At 40.4% G+C, this 19,148-nt stretch overlaps 1 protein-coding gene and 1 pseudogene across 2 annotated transcripts; one reads left to right on the top strand and one right to left on the bottom strand.

Annotated features, from left to right (window-relative positions):
• Positions 1 to 6,415: 6,415 nt before the first annotated feature.
• LOC139537220 (melatonin receptor type 1C-like) lies at positions 6,416 to 10,787 on the bottom strand (annotated as a pseudogene).
• Positions 10,788 to 11,680: 893 nt separating this feature from the next.
• On the top strand, positions 11,681 to 15,950 carry LOC139537219 (non-POU domain-containing octamer-binding protein-like). 2 transcript variants are annotated; one of them, XM_071338295.1, is made up of 10 exons: positions 11,681 to 11,834; positions 12,526 to 12,652; positions 12,745 to 12,938; positions 13,244 to 13,545; positions 13,654 to 13,749; positions 13,913 to 14,109; positions 14,345 to 14,532; positions 14,771 to 14,801; positions 15,262 to 15,362; positions 15,564 to 15,950. In XM_071338295.1, exons 2-10 carry the CDS (start codon positions 12,526 to 12,528, stop codon positions 15,666 to 15,668), a joined length of 1,341 nt encoding a protein of 446 aa, XP_071194396.1. In that variant the 5' UTR covers positions 11,681 to 11,834; the 3' UTR covers positions 15,669 to 15,950. The 2 variants fall into 2 exon arrangements, with proteins under 2 accessions (XP_071194396.1, XP_071194395.1); XM_071338294.1 differs by having other exon boundaries at positions 11,696 to 11,834; positions 15,561 to 15,950.
• Positions 15,951 to 19,148: the final 3,198 nt, after the last annotated feature.

The following is a 19,148-nucleotide window of genomic DNA, read 5'->3' as shown; positions in this document are numbered from 1 at the left end:
GGCGTATACGATACGGGCCATTCTGGACTCGAGACGCCGGGTGAGGGGCCTGCAGTACCTCGTGGACTGGGAGGGGTACGGTCCGGAGGAGAGGTGCTGGGTACCGGTGGAGGACATTTTGAATCCATCTATGTTAAGGGATTTCCATCGCCTCCATCCGGATCGCCCTGCACCTCGTCCTCCGGGTCGACCTCGAGGCCGGTGTCGGCGCGCTGCGGGAGCCGCGCGTCAGAGGGGGGGTACTGTCACGACTTCAACCGAGGCAGGCTCTCCTTCCCGTTCGGGTGGCGCTCGGCGGTCGTCGTCACCGGCCTACTAGCTGCCACTGACTCTTTTTCCTCCCCCTCCTTATGTGTTTATTTGTATCACCTGGTTTGAGGTAATTGGTAATTAGTGTGGCTTTATTAGTCAGCCAGCCTGTATGCTTCTTTGTGCGGGATTGTTCGTCTGTAGCTGTGGATTTCGGGAGTGGTTTATTGTATTGTGTACTGGGTTTGTCTCCCGTGTTTGTAGACAGGTGTTTATGACACCCAGTAAGTCCGTGTTGGACATTTTGGTTTGCCGGTTGGGAATTAAAGATCACCGTATTGAAGCTCTGCTGTTCCTGCGTCTGATTTCACACCCCCCCGACACCCAGGTCGTTACAGCATGTGACAAATAAAGTTTTATTTGATTTTAGCTAACTTAAAATTGAAAATTACAGGTTAGAAATTTTAGCTGGAACTGATGAGGGACAATATCACTGATGAGGTCAACTGTTTCAATCTCATTACCTGTATGATGCAGCAGTGTCTTGCTTTAAACTCTTTTGGCACTTGTTTTGCTTCATATACAGTTGAAGTCGGAGGTTTACATACACCTTAGCCAAATACATTTAAACTCAGTTTTTCACAATTACTGACATTTAATCCTAGTAAAAGTCCCTGTCTTAGGTCAGTTGGGATCACCACTTTATTTTAAGAATGTGAAATGTCAGAATAAGAGTAGAGAGAATGATTTATTTCAGCTTTTATTTCTTTCATCACATTCCCAGTGGGTCAATTAGATTTTGGTAGCATTGCCTTTAAATTGTTTAACTTGGGTCAAACGTGTCGGGTAGCCTTCCACAAGCTTCCCACAATAAGTTGGGTGAATTTTGGCCCATTCCTCCTGAGCTGCTGTAACTGAGTCAGATTTGTAGGCCTCCTTGCTCGCACACGCTTTTTCTGTTCTGCCCACAAATGTTCTGTAGAATTGAGGTCAGGGCTTTGTGATGGCCACTCGAATACCTTGACTTTGTTGTCCTTAAGCCATTTTGCCACAACTTTGGAAGTATGCTTGGGGTCTGCTTGGGGTCATGATGCCATCTATTTTGTGAAGTGCACCAGTCCCTCCTGCAGCAAAGCACCCCCACAACATGATGCTGCTACCCCCATGTTTCACGGTTAGGATGGTGTTCTTCGGCTTGCAAGCCACCCCCTTTTTCCTCCAAACATAACGATGGTAATTATGGCCAAACAGTTCTATTTTTGTTTCATCAGACCAGAGGATATTTCTCCAAAAAGTACGATCTTTGTCCCCATGTGCAGTTGCAAACCGTAGTCTGGCTTTTTTATGGCGGTTTTGGAGCAGTGGTTTCTTCCTTGCTGAGCGGCCTTTCAGGTTATGTCGAGATACAGTGGGGCAAAAAAGTTTTTAGTCAGCCACCAATTGTGCAAGTTCTCCCACTTAAAAAGATGAGAGAGGCCTGTAATTTTCATCATAGGTACACTTCAACTATGACAGACAAAATGAGAAAAAAAAATTCAGAAAATCACATTGTAGGATTTTTAATTAATTAATTTGCAAATTATGGTGGAAAATAAGTATTTGGTCAATAACAAAAGTTGTACAGATGGTACCTTCAGGCGTTTGGAAATTGCTCCCAAGGATGAACCAGACTTGTGGAGGTCTACAATTCTTTTCTGAGGTCTTGGATGATTTATTTTGATTTTCCCATGATGTCAAGCAAAGAGGCACTGAGTTTGAAGGTAGGCCTTGCAATACATCCACAGGTACACCTCCAATTGACTCAAATGATATCAATTAGCATATCAGAAGCTTCTAAAGCCATGACATCATTTTCTGGAATTTTCCAAGCTGTTTAAAGGCACAGTCAACTTAGTGTATGTAAACATCTGACCCACTGGAATTGTGATACAGGGAATTATAAGTGAAATTATCTGTCTGTAAACCATTGTTGGAAAAATGACTTGTGTCATGCACAAAGTAGATGTCCAAACCGACTTGCCAAAACTATATTTTGTTAACAAGAAATTTGTGGAGTGGTTGAAAAATGAGTTTTAATGACTCCAAACTAAGTGTATGTAAACTTCTGACTTCAACTGCATATGCTCTATGAAGTAATCTCTGTACAACTTATAAAGGACAACTTCTTTAAATATCTAATGTAGCAGAATTTTACAATACAAACTTCTTTGTAGGCTCAAAAATATGACACAAAGCATGATATACTGGTTACGCAAAAAAAAACATTTGAACACTGAACAAATTTGATCAAAAACATGTTATAGCCTATGAAAGCATAACATTTATCTTGTGCCCTTTCATATTATTTTTAAGGAAGAAGTGAACAGTAATTAGCTATTCTCCTTCACCCTTGCCTGTTTGCTGTTTGACACTATGTGTGATGGTTTCAGTGGCCATTTTAGCATGTCAATCATGGTGGGGGAAAAATAAATAAAGTGGGAGGCATTCCAGCAAAGCCATAAAACAACACTAAATAATACATGAATTGCATTATAACGATGACAAACGGTACCCACAAACTGTTAAGGCCTACATAAAGCTTTCCCAACATCTTACCACTGCTACACCTGGCTATCAGCGGAGCCTTGTCTGGCAGTGAAACAGTTCAGCCTCATTTACTGCCTTTAAAAAAACATGGCTCACTTGCTTAAACAAATGTGGTTTCTAATGACAACTGAGATGTACAAACTATGGCATAAGGGGATGATAAGCGGATAAGAGGCAATCCGTAATTTCGATTAAGACATTAATGAGCAAGCTAGGACGGACGTAACGTTAGTTAATATAACTATTTGTTTAGCACTTTTGAAATGTACAGGGACAGAATTCAGAACATGGGCTGTTCTTACAGTATTCTCCCTGTACACCAAGTCAGAACCGTAGGATAAATAAAGGAACCGTAGGATGCATACAGTATAAGCAGACAATGAAAGCTCTTACAATATTCAATGTTTACATTTCTCTCAAACAGGTTATAGGCTACATGTGCACCACCAAGTCAGAACAGTAGGTGCAATTAAGAGGGGTAAATAGACAAAATGATTAGGGTGAGGCACATGGGCCACTAACATCTTACTTCACAACATACACTTAGTATTACTTTCTTAGCTACAGTATACATATCTCCCTGGCACATTGAATAATTTATGCAGCAGCATATAATACATTTTTGGACTCACCTTGTTGTGTTGTGATCACTTGAACAGGAGGTGGCACGACGGGTCTTCGTGGGCAAATTTTGTCATCAAAGTCTGGCATTCTCTGGATTTATGGTGCTTTCAAAACAACTGGAGGCCGGATTTACAATTCCGAGTTGGATGACCATTCAAAACGTATTTTCCCAGTCGGAGCTTGCTTATTCCCGACTTCCTAGTTGTCTTGAAACTCACTGAAGTCAAGTTAACAGTTGTTTTGAGCGTGGCACAAATCATGTTGAATGTTTATCATTTTAAACTTGGAAAAGTTTTAATACCCCCTTAATGTTCTGATGCTGATTGGCTTATTTTTAGGCAGTTAAGAAACAAGTGTTCTTTTCTTCTCAGGAAGGCCAAGTCTGAATATTTTATGTCTGCTACCACTGATAACCTGAATGACCCTAGAAAGTTTTGGAATGCTATTAAGTCTATGTCTGGTAACAGTAATGTTAATGAATTACCGTCATGTGTTTTGAAGGACTCTGTTGCTATATATGACAAAACTGAAATGCTGAATTGTTTCAATGAGCACTTTGTATCATCTGGTAGGCTGTTTGATTCAGTGTCCTCTGTCTCTGTACAACCCTGTGTGGATGAACCAGTGTCCTCTGTCTCTGTACAACCCTGTGTGGATGAACCAGTGAGAGCTGGTCAAACTTTTAGCTTTCTGCCATTCTCAGTGCAGGTGGTACATAAAGCCCTGAAATCCTTAGATCAAAGAAAGCCTGCAGGTCCTGATCTTTTGGATCCCTGCTTTTTAAATCTGGCAGCTGATTTCATAGCTGAACCACTTACATATCTGTTCAATCTAACCCTGGAATGTAATGAAATTCCAAAGATCTGGAAATCAGCTTTTGTCCTACCACTTTTAAAAGGGGGAGATCCAACTCTTTTAAATAATTATAGGCCAATCTCAAAGCTGTCACCCCTGGTGAAAATACTTGAAACCCTTGTAAGTGAACAGCTAAAAGAGTTTTTATTTACTAACTCTATTTTATCAATGTACCAATCGGGCTTCAGGAAGAAGCATAGCACAATTACAGCAGCCATGAAGGTTTTAAATGATATCACTGAAGCCCTTGACAAAAAACAGCACTGTGTCTCACTTTTTATTGATCTCTCTAAGGCTTTTGATACAGTTGATCATGCTATACTAAGGCAGAGATTGTTGAGTGTAGGTCTTTCGGAGCATGCAGTTGCATGGTTTGCTAACTATCTGTCTGATAGAACTCAGTGCACTCAATTTGATGGGCTCATGTCTGTCAAATTGTCTGTCCTGAATGGTGTGCCCCAAGGCTCTGTACTTGGTCCTCTCTTATTCACTATTTATATAAATGATTTAGACAAAAATGTCCAAAATGCACAACTTCATTTTTATGCTGATGATACTGTTATTTACTGTTGTGCCTCATCTCTTACAAAAGCTTTCCAGAACTTGCAAACTGCTTTTTATACTGTTCAACATACCTTGTGTCAATTGAAGCTTATCCTCAATACTGACAAAACTAAACTAATGGTGTTTTCTAATGCAAGAAATAGACCTCTGAACCTATCACCTATTACTACCTGTCAGGGCAAGGAGATTGAGGTTGTAACCTCATATAAATATCTTGGAATTCTAATTGATGACGGCCTCTCTTTTAAATTGCATATTCAACAACTTACAAAAAAATTGAAGCTGAAATTGGGATTTTATTTTAGGAATAAGGCCTGTTTTTCTTTTGAAGCCAGAAGGAGGCTAGTATCAGCTACATTTATGCCTTTACTAGACTATGGGGATATTTTATATATGAATGCTTCCGCTCAGTGTTTGAGATCAATTGACACTCTTTACCATGGCACTTTGAGATTTATTTTAAACTGCAAAACCCTTACGCACCACTGTACTTTATATACCAGGGTTGGCTGGCCTTCTCTAGTCACTCGTAGGCTCAGTCACTGGTATACTTTTATTTACAAAGCCATTTTGGGTTTACTACCTTTTTATTTGGGCATTTTTATTGTTCAGAAATGTGGTGGGTACTCTCTTCGTTCGCTAGACTTTATCCTGCTAACTGTTCCAAATATCCGAACTGAATTTGGTAAAAGGTCTTTTATGTACTCTGCGCCATCGTCTTGGAACGCCTTACAAAATAATTTTAAACTGGAAGAACTTGTCCCGATTGGTGTTTTTAAATCACTGATGAAGGATTTTGAGGCTGATTCCCTGACCTGTCAATGTTTTTAATTTGCTGTTTTTGATATTGTTATACTCTTGTGAATTCAATGGTTTTTACTAGATTACTTGTAGTTTTTCATGTCTGTCTGTAATTTTTGTAATGACTTGGTGCTGCCTATCTTGGCCAGGACGCTCTTGAAAAAGAGATTTTAAATCTCAATGAGCCCTTCCTGGTTAAATAAAGGTTAAATAAAATAAAAAATACCAGATTTGGGACCACACAGCCACTGTCACTGATTTCTTCCAAACCACTTGTTGAATTTGCGATTTACAACTTGTTGTGTAATGGCCAATGAGCGCCGATACGTTTTATCTATAATTTCTCTTCATTATTTCTCGTCATATGACAAGGATTAAAAAGGATTTGCCAGTATATTGTCGACTTGATTCATGATGATGACTGCTTGCTAAGATTGTGAAAGTCCAATCAAAGCTACTGTACATATAATGTGATTTGATGTAATTTTATCTGTGGCCAATGACCTTGAGTGTTCTTGGATGAGCACTTCTAATGTAACACTTGAAGGGCTAGAATTTAAGGTCTCCTCTTCCACTTGGCAGTGACGTAAAGTCCCCATGAGTGACAGAACACTGAGCCAATCACAGCGCAACGCTCCGTATTTTCTGTTGGCTTGCCCCACCACAGAAAGCACTGAGCTAGGCTGAAACACCTGCATTTTGGAGCTGCCTTACTCAAGAAAAGAAAAAAAGAGACCATGTTTGCATGCGGCTTTAATAACTCAATGATATATTATTTTTTACCTTGTTTGTAAATGGATATGAGACACGTATTAATGCTAAAATAACATGCAAAACAGGCAATTTTTGCTAAAAATGTGGGGCTGAATGACGGCTCGCCACTGGATGGTTTATTTGTTCTTTTAAATCCCTCAGTCCAACACCTGTAGCCTTACATAAAAAATAGTTTGAGGGGTACACAGCAGTAAGAGGATGTGTATGTTTTCCTTACTAAAGTTCTGATTGAGTAACCCGTAGATGACAGCATTGAGACAGCTGTTGAAATAGGCCATAAAGTACCTGGTGACAAAGAGCCAATCTGAGATTTTTGCTGCCACCATTCCCGAGTTAATGGCCAGTGCCAGGCCAATAATGTTTAGTGGTCCCCAGCCCACCAAACATTAGGAACACCACAAACATAGTCAAGAAATTACTTTAGTTTCTGCTTGTCATCTGGTTTCACCCTCTTTCACCTGGATGATAAACACCCAGATCCTCAGGTAGTAGTAACAGACCACCGAGAGGGGCACCAGGAAGTGGATCAGCACCAGAGCTGGTCTAGTAGGAGCTGACAGTCTGGGCGAAGGTGCAGGAGAAGAGGCGTGGGTCATACTGCAGAGAGCCCACTAAGAAGTTGAGCACTGTGGCCATGGCAGTGAGCAGCCAGGTGAGGCCCAGGTAACAGCAGGTGTTCCTGGTGCACAACATGTGGTCATAGTGCAGGCTGTGGCAGATGTACCGGTTGATGGAAATGGCCAAGATGTTAAAGACGGAGCCAATGATACTGAGGCCTATGATAAAGCCACTGAGCTGGCAGTGCATGTCCCCAACGATCCAGTCATTGTGGGAGATGTACAGGAGAGCCAGGGGGTAGGTCTTCCACCGACATGCTCACCAAAGATGTTTCCTACAAGAGACAAAACAATAATTTTAGTGGTCCAACTTAGTGAATATAAACATGCAGCCGTATTAAATATATCTGGCTGTTCCAGTGCATACTAATATCATGGCCAGACAGTTACTGCGTAATATTTAGAGACACGTGTGTTATTCAGCGCATGTGAAAAATACATTTGACTTCAGACACAGTCGTCCGGTTTCACAAGACTAGGTGCATACTAATATAGTAGTATTTGTTCAGGTAAACTTGAGCAGCAAATCAATAACCTAATCTTAAAAATGTCTAATCCAATGGGACAAAATGTACTGAGCCAATTGAAGCAAAATAATTTCCTGCTGTGGACTCTATGTCATCAGTTTGATTTATGGAGCATGATTCCTCCTGACAGGAGTAGCGTCTGTATCTCTCTCTCCCTCCGATGACCAATGTCCAGCCAGAGAAACACACACTTCTCAATAATAGAATTGTCTTGACTTGATAATCTTATCCACTTTGCCCTTGATTTTATGTAGGTGCTATTCACCTTCTTTATGTAAACATCATCCAATTTGGATTGTAGATCAGTGTATTTTTGTCATCGACAGACAAATCTGACTTGTTACAAAGAATGGTGAACAAAAATATAAATGCAACATGCAACAATTTCAAAGATTTATCTAGGGCTGTCCCCGACCCCAACAAAATATTGGTCGACCAAGAGTAGTCTGGTCTTTCAGCCAATCGACTGGTTGAGGTTTTAAAACGTGTAATTTTCCATACATACACACACCCTCTGTGTTTAAAAAAAATCAACTATATGTAGGCGACTGAGCTTGTCTGATGCTTTAAGCACGCTGTCATTAAATAATGAAGACACACACAAATGACTCGAAGGAGCCAGAAAGCAAGATAGCCTAACCAGAAGAAGAAAAAACCTGTTCCCAAACCTCCTCCTCCAGCTGCTGCTGGGCTTTGTTACGCTCCCGAAGTTGCCGGTAATAGGCTACACCAGGGGTCGGCAACCTTTTCGATTTGGAGTGGCAATTTATAAAGTCTTCTCAAAATCATTGTCATGTGATTAATAAAAATGTGATCTATGAAAATTATACAAATCTAGATACAAATCTAAAAGTCATTTATATTGCCATTGCCAACTGTGTAAAAAATAGCCTACAAAAATAGCCAACATAAAAACATTGCAGCCTGTAGGTAGAAAATATCCTAATAAAATTAAATCACATTTGCTATTCATGGCCTGTCTGCAAGGAACTTGAAACATTGTATCAACTATCAACTTGGTCTAGCCAAAGCTTGCATATTCTGAACCCTGAGAGTTTCCTGCACCAGTGAGCTCAGGACAGACACAGCTGTAAGCCATTTGCACAAGGGATAAGAAGTCAATTGGATAGGCCAATTTTCTGAAGATTCCACTGGAAGAGCATGACATTTTTTTCCCTTTCACTCTGAATGGTTATCGACAGGGAGAGAGCTGGGAAGATGTCATTCTCAATGGATGTAAAAACAGACTTTGTTTACTTGCATGTTTGAGGTGAAGAAAAAGTTACTTTGAGAAGCTTCACAGCTCATTAGTGGTGGTGAGTTAAGACAATCAGAAATACCATCAGATCCCCAAATGGGCATCCAGCATGACGACCTCTGGCAGACTCATTTTGCTGGATTAGAGGAGTTTTTCAAGGACCACATGCTCCCAAAGCTGTCTTTGCATCAGTGAACATCTAAATATCTTATAGTTTTTTCACACAGTTTTTGTTCTTACTTTGAGGTTTTATTCCAATCGTTTTTTTGGGCAGGCTCCGGGTCAGCGTTCTCGTCGCGCCTCCTGTCAGTACCTGTTTCAGGGAAGCCAATGGTTCAAAACTTCCACAAAGTTCATACACACACTAGGCTCCCAGAATAGGTTATATTATACAAGTTTTGCTCAAAAGCAGCCAGCTAAAGTAATGTAGTTAACGTAAATTAAATCGCAAAGGCTGGTCTGAGTGCATCTGCTCAGTTTCATTCAGTAGTACAACACAATTCACATTGCATTTTATCATGGGCACAGTTGGAATTTATATCCATGATGTTTAAATTATGTCTTTCCCCCATCACTTCCAACAGATCTCTTTGCTGAGGGTGGCATTTATCATGCACTGCTTTCTCTTGGTGTGAGCCCGATGTTCCGCATGTCACGCCTCATGTCTAAACAACGAGGAAAAGGGGATATAAAGTCCGTTTTGATGCATCTACAAATTCAATGTTTTACACAACATTGTATCATTTGATGAGTTTGTGTTCTGTATGGGGAAAACATTGAGGCCACAAGTACTTTGTGAGCTAGCTAGCCAACTTTAGCTCACTATCTAACCAAGGTGTCTAACTAGCTAGCTCACCAGGCGATATTTAGCTAGCTAGCTAGTTAACATTAGTTCCCGAGTGGCACAGCAATCTAAGGCACTGCAAAGCAGTGCTTGAGGTGTCACTACAGACCCGGGTTTGATCCCAGGCTGTGTCACAGCCGGCCGTAACTGGGAGACCCATGAGGCAGCACACAATCGGCCCAGCGTCGTCCGGGTTAGGGGAGGGTTTGGCCGGGCCCGGGATTTCCTTGTCCCATTGCGCTATAGCGACTCCTTGTGGTGGGCCGGGCGCCTGCAAGCTGACTTCGGTCGCCAGCTGCGCGGTGTTTCCTCCGACACATTGGTGCGGCTGGCTTCCGGGTTAAGCGAGCAATGTGTCAAGAAGCAGTGCGGCTTGGCATGTTCGTGTTTCGGAGGATGCATGGCTCTCGACCTTTACCTCTCCCAAGTCCGTAGGGGAGTTGCAGCGATAGGACTATACTTACAATTGGATATCACAAAATTGGGGAGAAAAAGGGGTAAAAGTATAAAAAAAATGTAAATAAACAGTTCATGTAGTCAGACTTTTCTAAGAGGTGACATGCTAGCTAACCAATTATCCTTGCCGTCGTAACGTTAGCTAGCAAATCTGACTACACAAATGGGGAATTAACGTTAACTAGCTAACGTTAGCTAAATATCCTTTCCCTGGTGGGCTAATGCTAGCTAGCATGTCACCACGTGAAAAAGTATTACTACCAAACTGTGAACTAACTTTAACTAGCTGGCTAGTTCACTAAATACTTGCCAATAAAACGTTAACAACAGTCATTATCCTAGCCTATGCTGGTTTTCTTTTTACTTGTAAGGAAGGCAACATGCGTTGTACACATAACTACAGTCAGTGGTTATCTCGCTAATTTTCATAAACACCTAGCTAACCATAGATCTTTGACCTAACCAAAACAGCTTGTTCGCAACTAGCAAACAGGGTTTACCTTATCACACAGCTCCAACAACGCCTCTCGATTACAGAGGTCGGAAAACAATAAAATGCATGTGTGCTTATCGGAGTAGTGGTTACAATCCGGTACATAGCACCGAACCATCCTGGCAGCTGGCTTCAGATCAACGGAGAGACCTAAGGTTAGCTAATTTACTACAAAGGCCAGAGGGTAATTCTAGTAACTAAAAAATGCTAACGGTAGCTAGCTAGGTAAAAAAAAAAAATATTAAACAAGCATACACACAAGAAATACACAATTTCAAACAATAAAGATTATAATATTTACTTGCTAGGTTACTGCATGGAGAAATGTGCCTTAAGGGATGATGTCAAAGCTTGCGACAAGATGTGTAGTTCTGTATGATAGCCATATTAGCGGCTAATTAGCGTTTCATTTCAGGGGGTAATTGCAGGCGACTATATTGATAAAAGTGACCTTGTCCAAGAGAGCTTTGCACAGTTATCAAAACATCACGCCAGGGTAAGCCCACACGGAACACACCCCTTATTTTAAGTGTTTCCTATGGGAAAAATGAATGGTCGAAAAACGATTGAAACCATTTCCCTGTTTGACTGCTAGGTTTTATGGGTATTATGACTCATACTGTGGTACTATGTAACAAAGCAGGAAGTAAAATAAGTATAAGCAGGAAGTGTACCCATCAAAATGTGCTGTGATTTGTTGATTCAACGCAACTGACGTTGCAAAAAGTACATTAAATTGCATGATCCACATGAGTTAACATTATCTGAAGGAACATTCTACATTGCATGGAAATTATTGCATCATAATACCAGGCAGCCATTGCGATTGTACCCAAGAGTTTACCAGTCAAATTGCCAGTGTTCAGAGGTTCAGAGGCCAGAGGTTCCAAAACCGTTCAATTCATCTAATTTCAATAGTCATTATTTTCAGATCTCTGAGAAAATCAAGGAATGGTCAAAATAGAATATGTACCAATTACATTGTTAGATTTACTATTCTCTATATAATTGACGGGAATTCTTCCAATCACTGCATGTCTACACTACATCCGCCTTCTCCCAGTCAGCCAATCTGCTTCCTCAAGTGGAATCAAGAGGTTGTTTGTGAAATCCATTATCTGTTCTTTGTAAAGAGCGATTTTCCCTTCTACGTGTGTTGGAATCCCCAAACATTTATTTTGTAAAGGTATGAAACGTAATAGTTGAATATGCAAAAATGTTGCTTTCATCTGAGAAGTTGCTTATATTAGCTAACTAGCAATATGTTACATACATTTGCTAGGAACAAAACGGTTGTGCTAGTTAGCTATGTTAGCTTAGTGGTGAGGATGGTTAGTTTAGTGGTGAGGATTGGTAGCTTAGGTAAGTAGCGAAATTACTAGCCAGCTTCACATAAGTAGCTAACAGTTAACGGACATGTTTTAATTCGTTAGCTAACTAACAGATTGTTCAACAATCGATATTGGTTTGCTAGCTCACACTGCCCGTCTTGAACTAGTTAGCTAGCTATACTAGCTAGCAAACAAAGACGGTGGCTTTCACATTTTGGTAACGTTACTCTACAGTAACTAACGTTGGCTAGGTAATTGATTTAGCTACTGTATATTACATTTTGTTACCTAGCCAATGGTAGCTCTCAACGCCACTCGTTACCATATAAGATTTGCTTGTTAAACGTTAGCCAAAATGTGTTTTAGACTGAAATTATCTGTTATAGCTAACGTTATAACGAAACACGTTGCTAGCCAGCTTAACGTTAGCTATAGCCTTCCTCTGGCTTTGACATCTCTTGTATCCTCATGCATTTTTTTTTGCCCGATGGTATTAGCAATAAAAATCAATGTAGTGACTCTGTTAATGACTGTCCTTTTAATTAGATGCAAGGAAACCAGGGCCCCCGTGGAGAACAGCAGTATCATGGCCCATCTAGACACCAGTTTGAAAACCAGAAACATCCTGGAGTCAACAGCAATGGACAGCATGCAGATGAGCAGGAGAGCCCAAGTAAGATAGGTTTCATTGACTCCTGAGCTCTGTATTGGAAGGAAATGAAATCATCCAGTATTAGATGATTCTAATATTTTGCTTCTCTTTAGATGCAGGGATAACCATAGATCTACAAAACTTCAGGAAACCTGGAGAGAAGACTTACACTCAGCGTAGCCGTCTGTTTGTGGGAAATTTACCAACTGGTGTTACAGAGGCAGAGGTGGAGAAGTTATTTTCCAAGTATGGCAAGGCAGCTGAGATTTTCATCAACAAGGACCGGGGGTTTGGATTCATTAGACTGGTAAGTAGTTAGTGTAGCGGATGACCAAGTGCATCACTACTGCCTTCCTGAGATGTAGAAGTACCGTCACCCCCGATTCAGAATTGACTTAGCTTTCTGGGTCAGTTATATTGACAGTGCCTCTTGAGTTTTTGTTACAGTGGGGAGGGTTGTAAGTTTGCATCCCGGTTTGGGCTGAATTTCCACTCTGTCACAGTAGCATGTTCAAGGGATAGAAGTTATATTCCTCAATCTTAAATGAATGGGAAAGCATTCACGTGTGACTACTTTGTGAATGTTCTTATTTTATACTTTAATACCAACAGGAGACAAAAACAGTGGCTGAGATTGCTAAAGCCGAGCTTGATGACACCTCATTCAGGGGCAGACAGTTGCGCGTGCGATTTGCAACACATGGTGCTGCTCTAACTGTGAGGAATTTGCCACAGTTCATTTCCAATGAGCTCCTGGAAGAGGCTTTCTCTGTCTTTGGCCAGATTGAAAGGGCCATAGTCATAGTAGATGATAGAGGGAGACCCACAGGAAAAGGGATTGTGGAATACACAGCCAAGCCTGCAGCAAGGAAGGCTCTGGATAGGTGTGCAGATGGAGCCTTTCTATTGACTGCGTAAGTATTATGCTGGAAATAAAATGAAAACATGTAATGTTTCAAATGCATTTTGTTGTAATGTTTTCAAAATGGGAGAGGTAATGCTGATTGTTTTACGCTTTTCAGATTCCCCAGGCCAGTGACAGTTGAGCCAATGGAGCAGTTTGATGAGGATGAGGGACTGCCAGAGAGGATTGTAAACAAAAACCAAGTGTTTCACAAGTGAGTAATCATAGTTTTTGGGGTTTGGCATACTTTCTCCAAATACATTGGTCAGAACTGTGCATAGAACAATCTTGCACCATGCTGCTGAAAAGAGGTACAATCCATGACAATAAAGTGTTGCATATTGATCTGGTTTTCTTGTGTAAAATCTCTCTGCCAGGGAGCGGGAGCAGCCACCGAGATTTGCTCAGCCAGGGACATTTGAGTATGAGTATGCCATGCGCTGGAAGGCCCTGATGGAGATGGAGAAGCAACAGTATGAGCAGGTGGACAGGAACATCAAGGAGGCTCAGGAGAAGCTGGAGCAAGAGATGGAGGCAGCTAGACATGAGCACCAGGTTATCTTGATGAGACAAGGTATGTGTGGTCTGGGTCCACTCTACCTTATCAATCCAAGGTTAAGGACACTAATAAACACAAAACAGGGTGTCTTATGGAGAAATGTATGCATTTCTTGACGTGTCCTACCACCAGATGTAGCCCGGATGTCAATCTCATACACCACTTGAATCCAATCCTATTGGTAATTGATTCATATGGTGTAGGTCTTTTGACTAGGTTACTAACAAATGGGGTGTTCATCTCATTACAGACCTGCTGAGGCGTCAAGAGGAGCTGAGGAGAATGGAGGAGCTCCATAACCAGGAGATGCAGAAGAGGAAGCAGATGGAGCTCCGTCAAGAAGAGGAACATCGCAGGAGGGAGGAGGAGATGAGGATGCACAGTGAGGAGATGATGAGGCGGCAGCAGGAGGGCTTCAAGGGGAACTTCCCTGGAAATGTGAGTCATTGCTATTTGACACTGGTTTAAATACTCTGATAAAAAAATATCTATCATTATTCCTCTATACACAAATGGAAGTTGCCTAAATGTGTCTAAGCACCTTTGCAATTGTGTTTGTGGTTAAACAATTGGAAAAAGGACTAAAACTATATTTTGTTTGCTGTTTCTAAGCTGTCTATTGTTTAATCTATCTGATTAAAGAATGGATTTTTTAATGTGTTATCATTTTTCTTAGCGGGAGCAGGAGATGCGGATGCACATGCAAGGTAAGGTTTACATTAGCTTTCAGATCTTCACTGAGCTGTCAAGGGTGATGGTCACCATGTTATCTAGTATATACAGTGGGGTCTGGAATTATTGGAACCCTTGATAAAGATGAGTAAAAAAGACAGTGTAAAATAATTATATTGAAAAATACAGAAAATGTATAAAATATGAAGAATTCTATTTTATACTAATGTCTTAGATCCCTCCCAATGTGTTCTCTTGAACTCCATCTTTTTTTAGAATTTAAAAAAATTACTTGTTAAGCAACCTCTTTCGCTGAGCAATTGCATTAGGATAAAATATATATTTAGTATTTTATTTTTAGCATACAATATAGCTCAGTATTTTTATTTATTTTAGTATTTTTTTGCTAATTTTAATCAAGGGATCCAATCATTCCTGAACCCACTGTATTGTATTGGTTTGCTGATGTGCTGTCTGTTTTTTGGTTTGGTGTAGGTCAAGGAATTAACAGAAACTCGATGGGTGGTGGTGAAGGAAACCCCAGCGTGCCCATCCCTGGAGCTGCCAACATACCTGCCGAGAACCCCCCTTTAATGGTAATGTTAGACATTTTAGAATAACAAACGATATATTTACATACCAAGATCAACACATTTATTGTGCCAACAGGGATAGGGTAACCAAATATGTATTTGATCATTTCACCTCTGTGTTAATCTTGTAAATATATAGCTGCAAGAGACTTTCATTTGTCATTATCACTCATCTTGCGTGTCTTTTCTGTTTTCTCCCAGCAGGGGGCAGGAAACAACAACATGCCCGTAGGAGGCCAGCCTGTGTTCCCAAGAGTCCCTGGCCAAGGCCCTGCGGACTTTGGTGCCAACAAGCGTCGCAGATTCTAAAATGGTCAATTACATTTTTTTAACTTTTGAAACTGTACTATATTTAAAAATTCATACATGGTATGTTATGTACTGTGAAAATTGCATGGGAAATATTCAGAATGTTTTTGTTTTAAAATAGCATCACGAGTTGGCATTTTCGTATTTCAGATGTACTGATTCTGTATAGACTTTTTTTTTTATTCCTCCAAAGCAATGTTTTATATAGCAATAGTAAATGTGTCACTCATTCTCTCTCAATAAGCCTTTCTGAACAGTTTTAAATAAAATTGTAATTCCTTGGTACTTTTTCATGTGTTTTATTTGTGCGTTAAAATGTAATCCTTTCCTTCAAAAGGCTGGTTCAACGAAGGAGTCAGGAGTATTTTGGTCTGTAATAAAGCCCTTTTGCGGGGGGAAACTCATTTGTTTATTGTTGTGTGGCACAATGTATTGCTTAAACAACTAATATAAGGACAGGACGAGTAGAAATGAACATGGGCATTGTTTAATGCGTTTCACAGGAAGAACATTCCAAGCATTTCAACGTAGGTAAGCAAGGGGGGGTTACAGGTGCCCTAAAGGAACAAAACTAGAATATCAATACACAACAGTATTGGCTGGGCCTGGCTCCCCAGTGGGTGGGCCTATGCCCTCCCAGGCCTACCCATGGCTGCGCCCCTGCCCAATCATGTGAAATCCTGATTTCCTTCTATGAACTGTAACTCGGTAAGATCTTTGAAATTGTTGCGTTCATATTTATGTTCAGTATACTTCAAAACACTGCTACGCTTCTCAGTGAAAATGATATGGAATAGAAATAGTATAAAGGTAAATTTGTCTTATAAAATAACATTGTTCCTCTTGTCTAATATACTGGTGTACAGTAAAATAGGGCTTTTAACTCTATAGCCATTTAAACATTGAACTCAAGTGTTTGTCCAACAAACATCAACTGTTTTTTTTGCCAGTCTAACACAGGAGGTTGGTGGCACCTTAATTGGGGAGGACGGGCTCGTGATAATGGCTGGAGCAGAATTAGTGGAACGGTATCAAATACATCAAACAAGGTTTCCATGTATTTGATGCCATTCCATTTGCGCCGTTCCAGCCACATTGACAACTTGCTCTTACTATTTATTTGCAGATCAAAACAATAGCGTAAATGTTTTGACATTTTTCAGGTCTGTTAGATTTCTCTTTAATAGTTGGCCATTAAGCGAAACAATGCGAGCTTTGAGGTATTCTGTATTTCCTGAGTCAGCAAGAATGTAACGTGACTGGACATCAGGCCTGGACCCAGATTATGCTGTTTTTAGTGCAGACCTTCATTTAGCCACGAGACAGTCCCATATTTCTCAGGAGTAGCTGGTTAGCTTGATGTGTAGTTTTGTAAGACTTTGTATGTTTCAACTCCAAATTTACCATCCAGGATCTCAGAAAGGTCTTAGAAGTAGGGATGTATCCTGATTCAAGCTTGGACCACACTGGTGTATCTTTAGAGAAAATGGAATAAATGGTACACCAATATTCACTAGATTTGAGAGAACTTAAAGTGTTAGCATCGAAACAATACATTTAAAGTAAGACACTTCAAGGACAACAAGACTAGCTCACCAAGTGTCACTTCAAAAGCACCAGGGGATAATACTAGGATCTCTAAGATGCTGCTGAATTAAAATCAGCGTGCAGTAAGCGTGCAGGAAAATATCTGAAAGAGATTGTATTAACAGATGAAAGGGGGATATACTCAAATAATCACATTTAACCCAAAACCTATAACCTACATTTTAATTTGCATATTTGAAGGTGGAATGAAACTGTACCTTATTCTGTCCATTCCATGTGCAGGAAATAGGTTTTGACCACTACCAATCAAAGACATTTTGATGTAGTAGATAAAATGTCCAACGTACCTAAAGGGAAAGAGGTAGAACATGCAACTGATGTGAAGTTTAGCCTTACGAAAGTATTCATACCCCTTGACTTATTCCACATTTTGATGTTACAGCCTGAATTCAAAATGGATTCAATAGATTTTTTCTCACCCATTTCAAATCAAATCAGATTTTATTTGTCACATGCGCCGAATACAACAGGTGTAGTAGACCTTAGTGAAGTGCTTACAAGCCCTTAACCAACATTGCAGTTTTAAGAAAAATAAGTGTTAAGTAAAAAATAGAAAATAAAAGTAACAAATAATTTAACAGCAGCTGAAAATAACAATAGCAAGGCTATATACAGGGGGTACCGGTACAGAGTCAATGTGCGGGGGCACCAGTTAGTTGAGGTAATTGAGGTAATATGTACACTACCATTAAAAGTTTGGGGTCACTTAGAAATGTCTTTGTTTTGGAACGGAAAAAATAAATTGTCCATTATAATAATATCAAAACTGATCAGAAATACAGTGTAGACATTGTTAATGTTGTAAATAACTATTGTAGCTGGAAACTGCACATTTTCTATGGAATATCTACATAGGCGTACAGAGGCCCATTATCAGCAACCATCACTCCTGTGTTCCAATGGCACGTTGTGTTAGCTAATCCAAGTTTATCATTTAAAAGGCTAATTGATCATTAGAAAACCCTTTTGCAATCATGCTGGCACAGCTGAAAACTCTTGTGCTGATTAAAGAAGCAATAAAACTGGCCTTCTTTAGACTAGTTGAGTATCTGGAGCGTCAGCATTTCTGGGTTTGATTACAGGTTCAAAATGGACAGAAACAAAGAACTTTCTATTGAAACTCGTCAGTCTATTCTTGTTCTGAGAAAGGAAGGCTATTCCATGCGAGAAATTGCCAAGAAACTGAAGATCTTGTACAACGCTGTGTACTACTCCCTTCACAGAACAGCGCAAACTGGCTCAAACCAGAATAGAAAGAGGAGTGGGAGACCCCGGTGCACAACTGAGCAAGAGGACAAGTACATTAGAGTGTTTAGTTTGAGAAACAGACGCCTCACAAGTCGTCAACTGGCAGTTACATTAAATAGTACCCGCAAAACACCAGTCTCAACGTCAACAGTGGAGCGGCGACTCCGGGATTCTGGCATTCTAGGCAGAATTGCAAAGAAAAAACCATATCTCAGACTGGTCAATAAAAATAAAAGATTAGGATGGGCAAAATAACACACACTGGACAGAGGAGCTCTGCCTAGAAGGCCAGCATCCCGGAGTCGCCTCTTCACAAAAAAAATGATTTTCTTTCAAAAACAAGGACATTTCTTAGTGACCCCAAACTTTTGAACAGTAGTGGACATGTAGGTAGAGTTAAAGTAACTATGCATAGATATTAAACAGAGAGTAGCAGCAGTGTAAAAGAGGGGTCTGGGTAGCCCTTTGATCAGCTGTTCAGGAGTCTTATGGCTTGGGGATAGAAGCTGTTAAGAAGCCTTTTGGACATAGACATGGTGCTCCGGCACCGCTTGAAGTGCGGTAGCAGAGAGAACAGTCTATGACTAGGGTGGCTGTAGTCTGACAATTTTTAGGGGCTTCCTC

This window comes from Salvelinus alpinus, chromosome 13 (assembly GCF_045679555.1).
Source record: "Salvelinus alpinus chromosome 13, SLU_Salpinus.1, whole genome shotgun sequence".
In the NCBI taxonomy this organism is placed as follows: Eukaryota; Metazoa; Chordata; class Actinopteri; order Salmoniformes; family Salmonidae; genus Salvelinus; species Salvelinus alpinus.
Note: the sequence above shows the minus strand (reverse complement) of the source record. Positions and strands in the feature narration are given on the sequence as shown.

Bases quoted from the DNA above. Each gene is read 5' to 3' on its own strand.
- LOC139537219 (XM_071338294.1), top strand. From the start codon at position 12,526: ATGCAAGGAAACCAGGGCCCCCGTGGAGAACAGCAGTATCATGGCCCA. The intron at 13,546-13,653 runs GTAAGTATTATG...TACGCTTTTCAG, and splicing joins GGAGCCTTTCTATTGACTGC to ATTCCCCAGGCCAGTGACAG. The intron at 14,802-15,261 runs GTAAGGTTTACA...GGTTTGGTGTAG, and splicing joins GATGCGGATGCACATGCAAG to GTCAAGGAATTAACAGAAAC.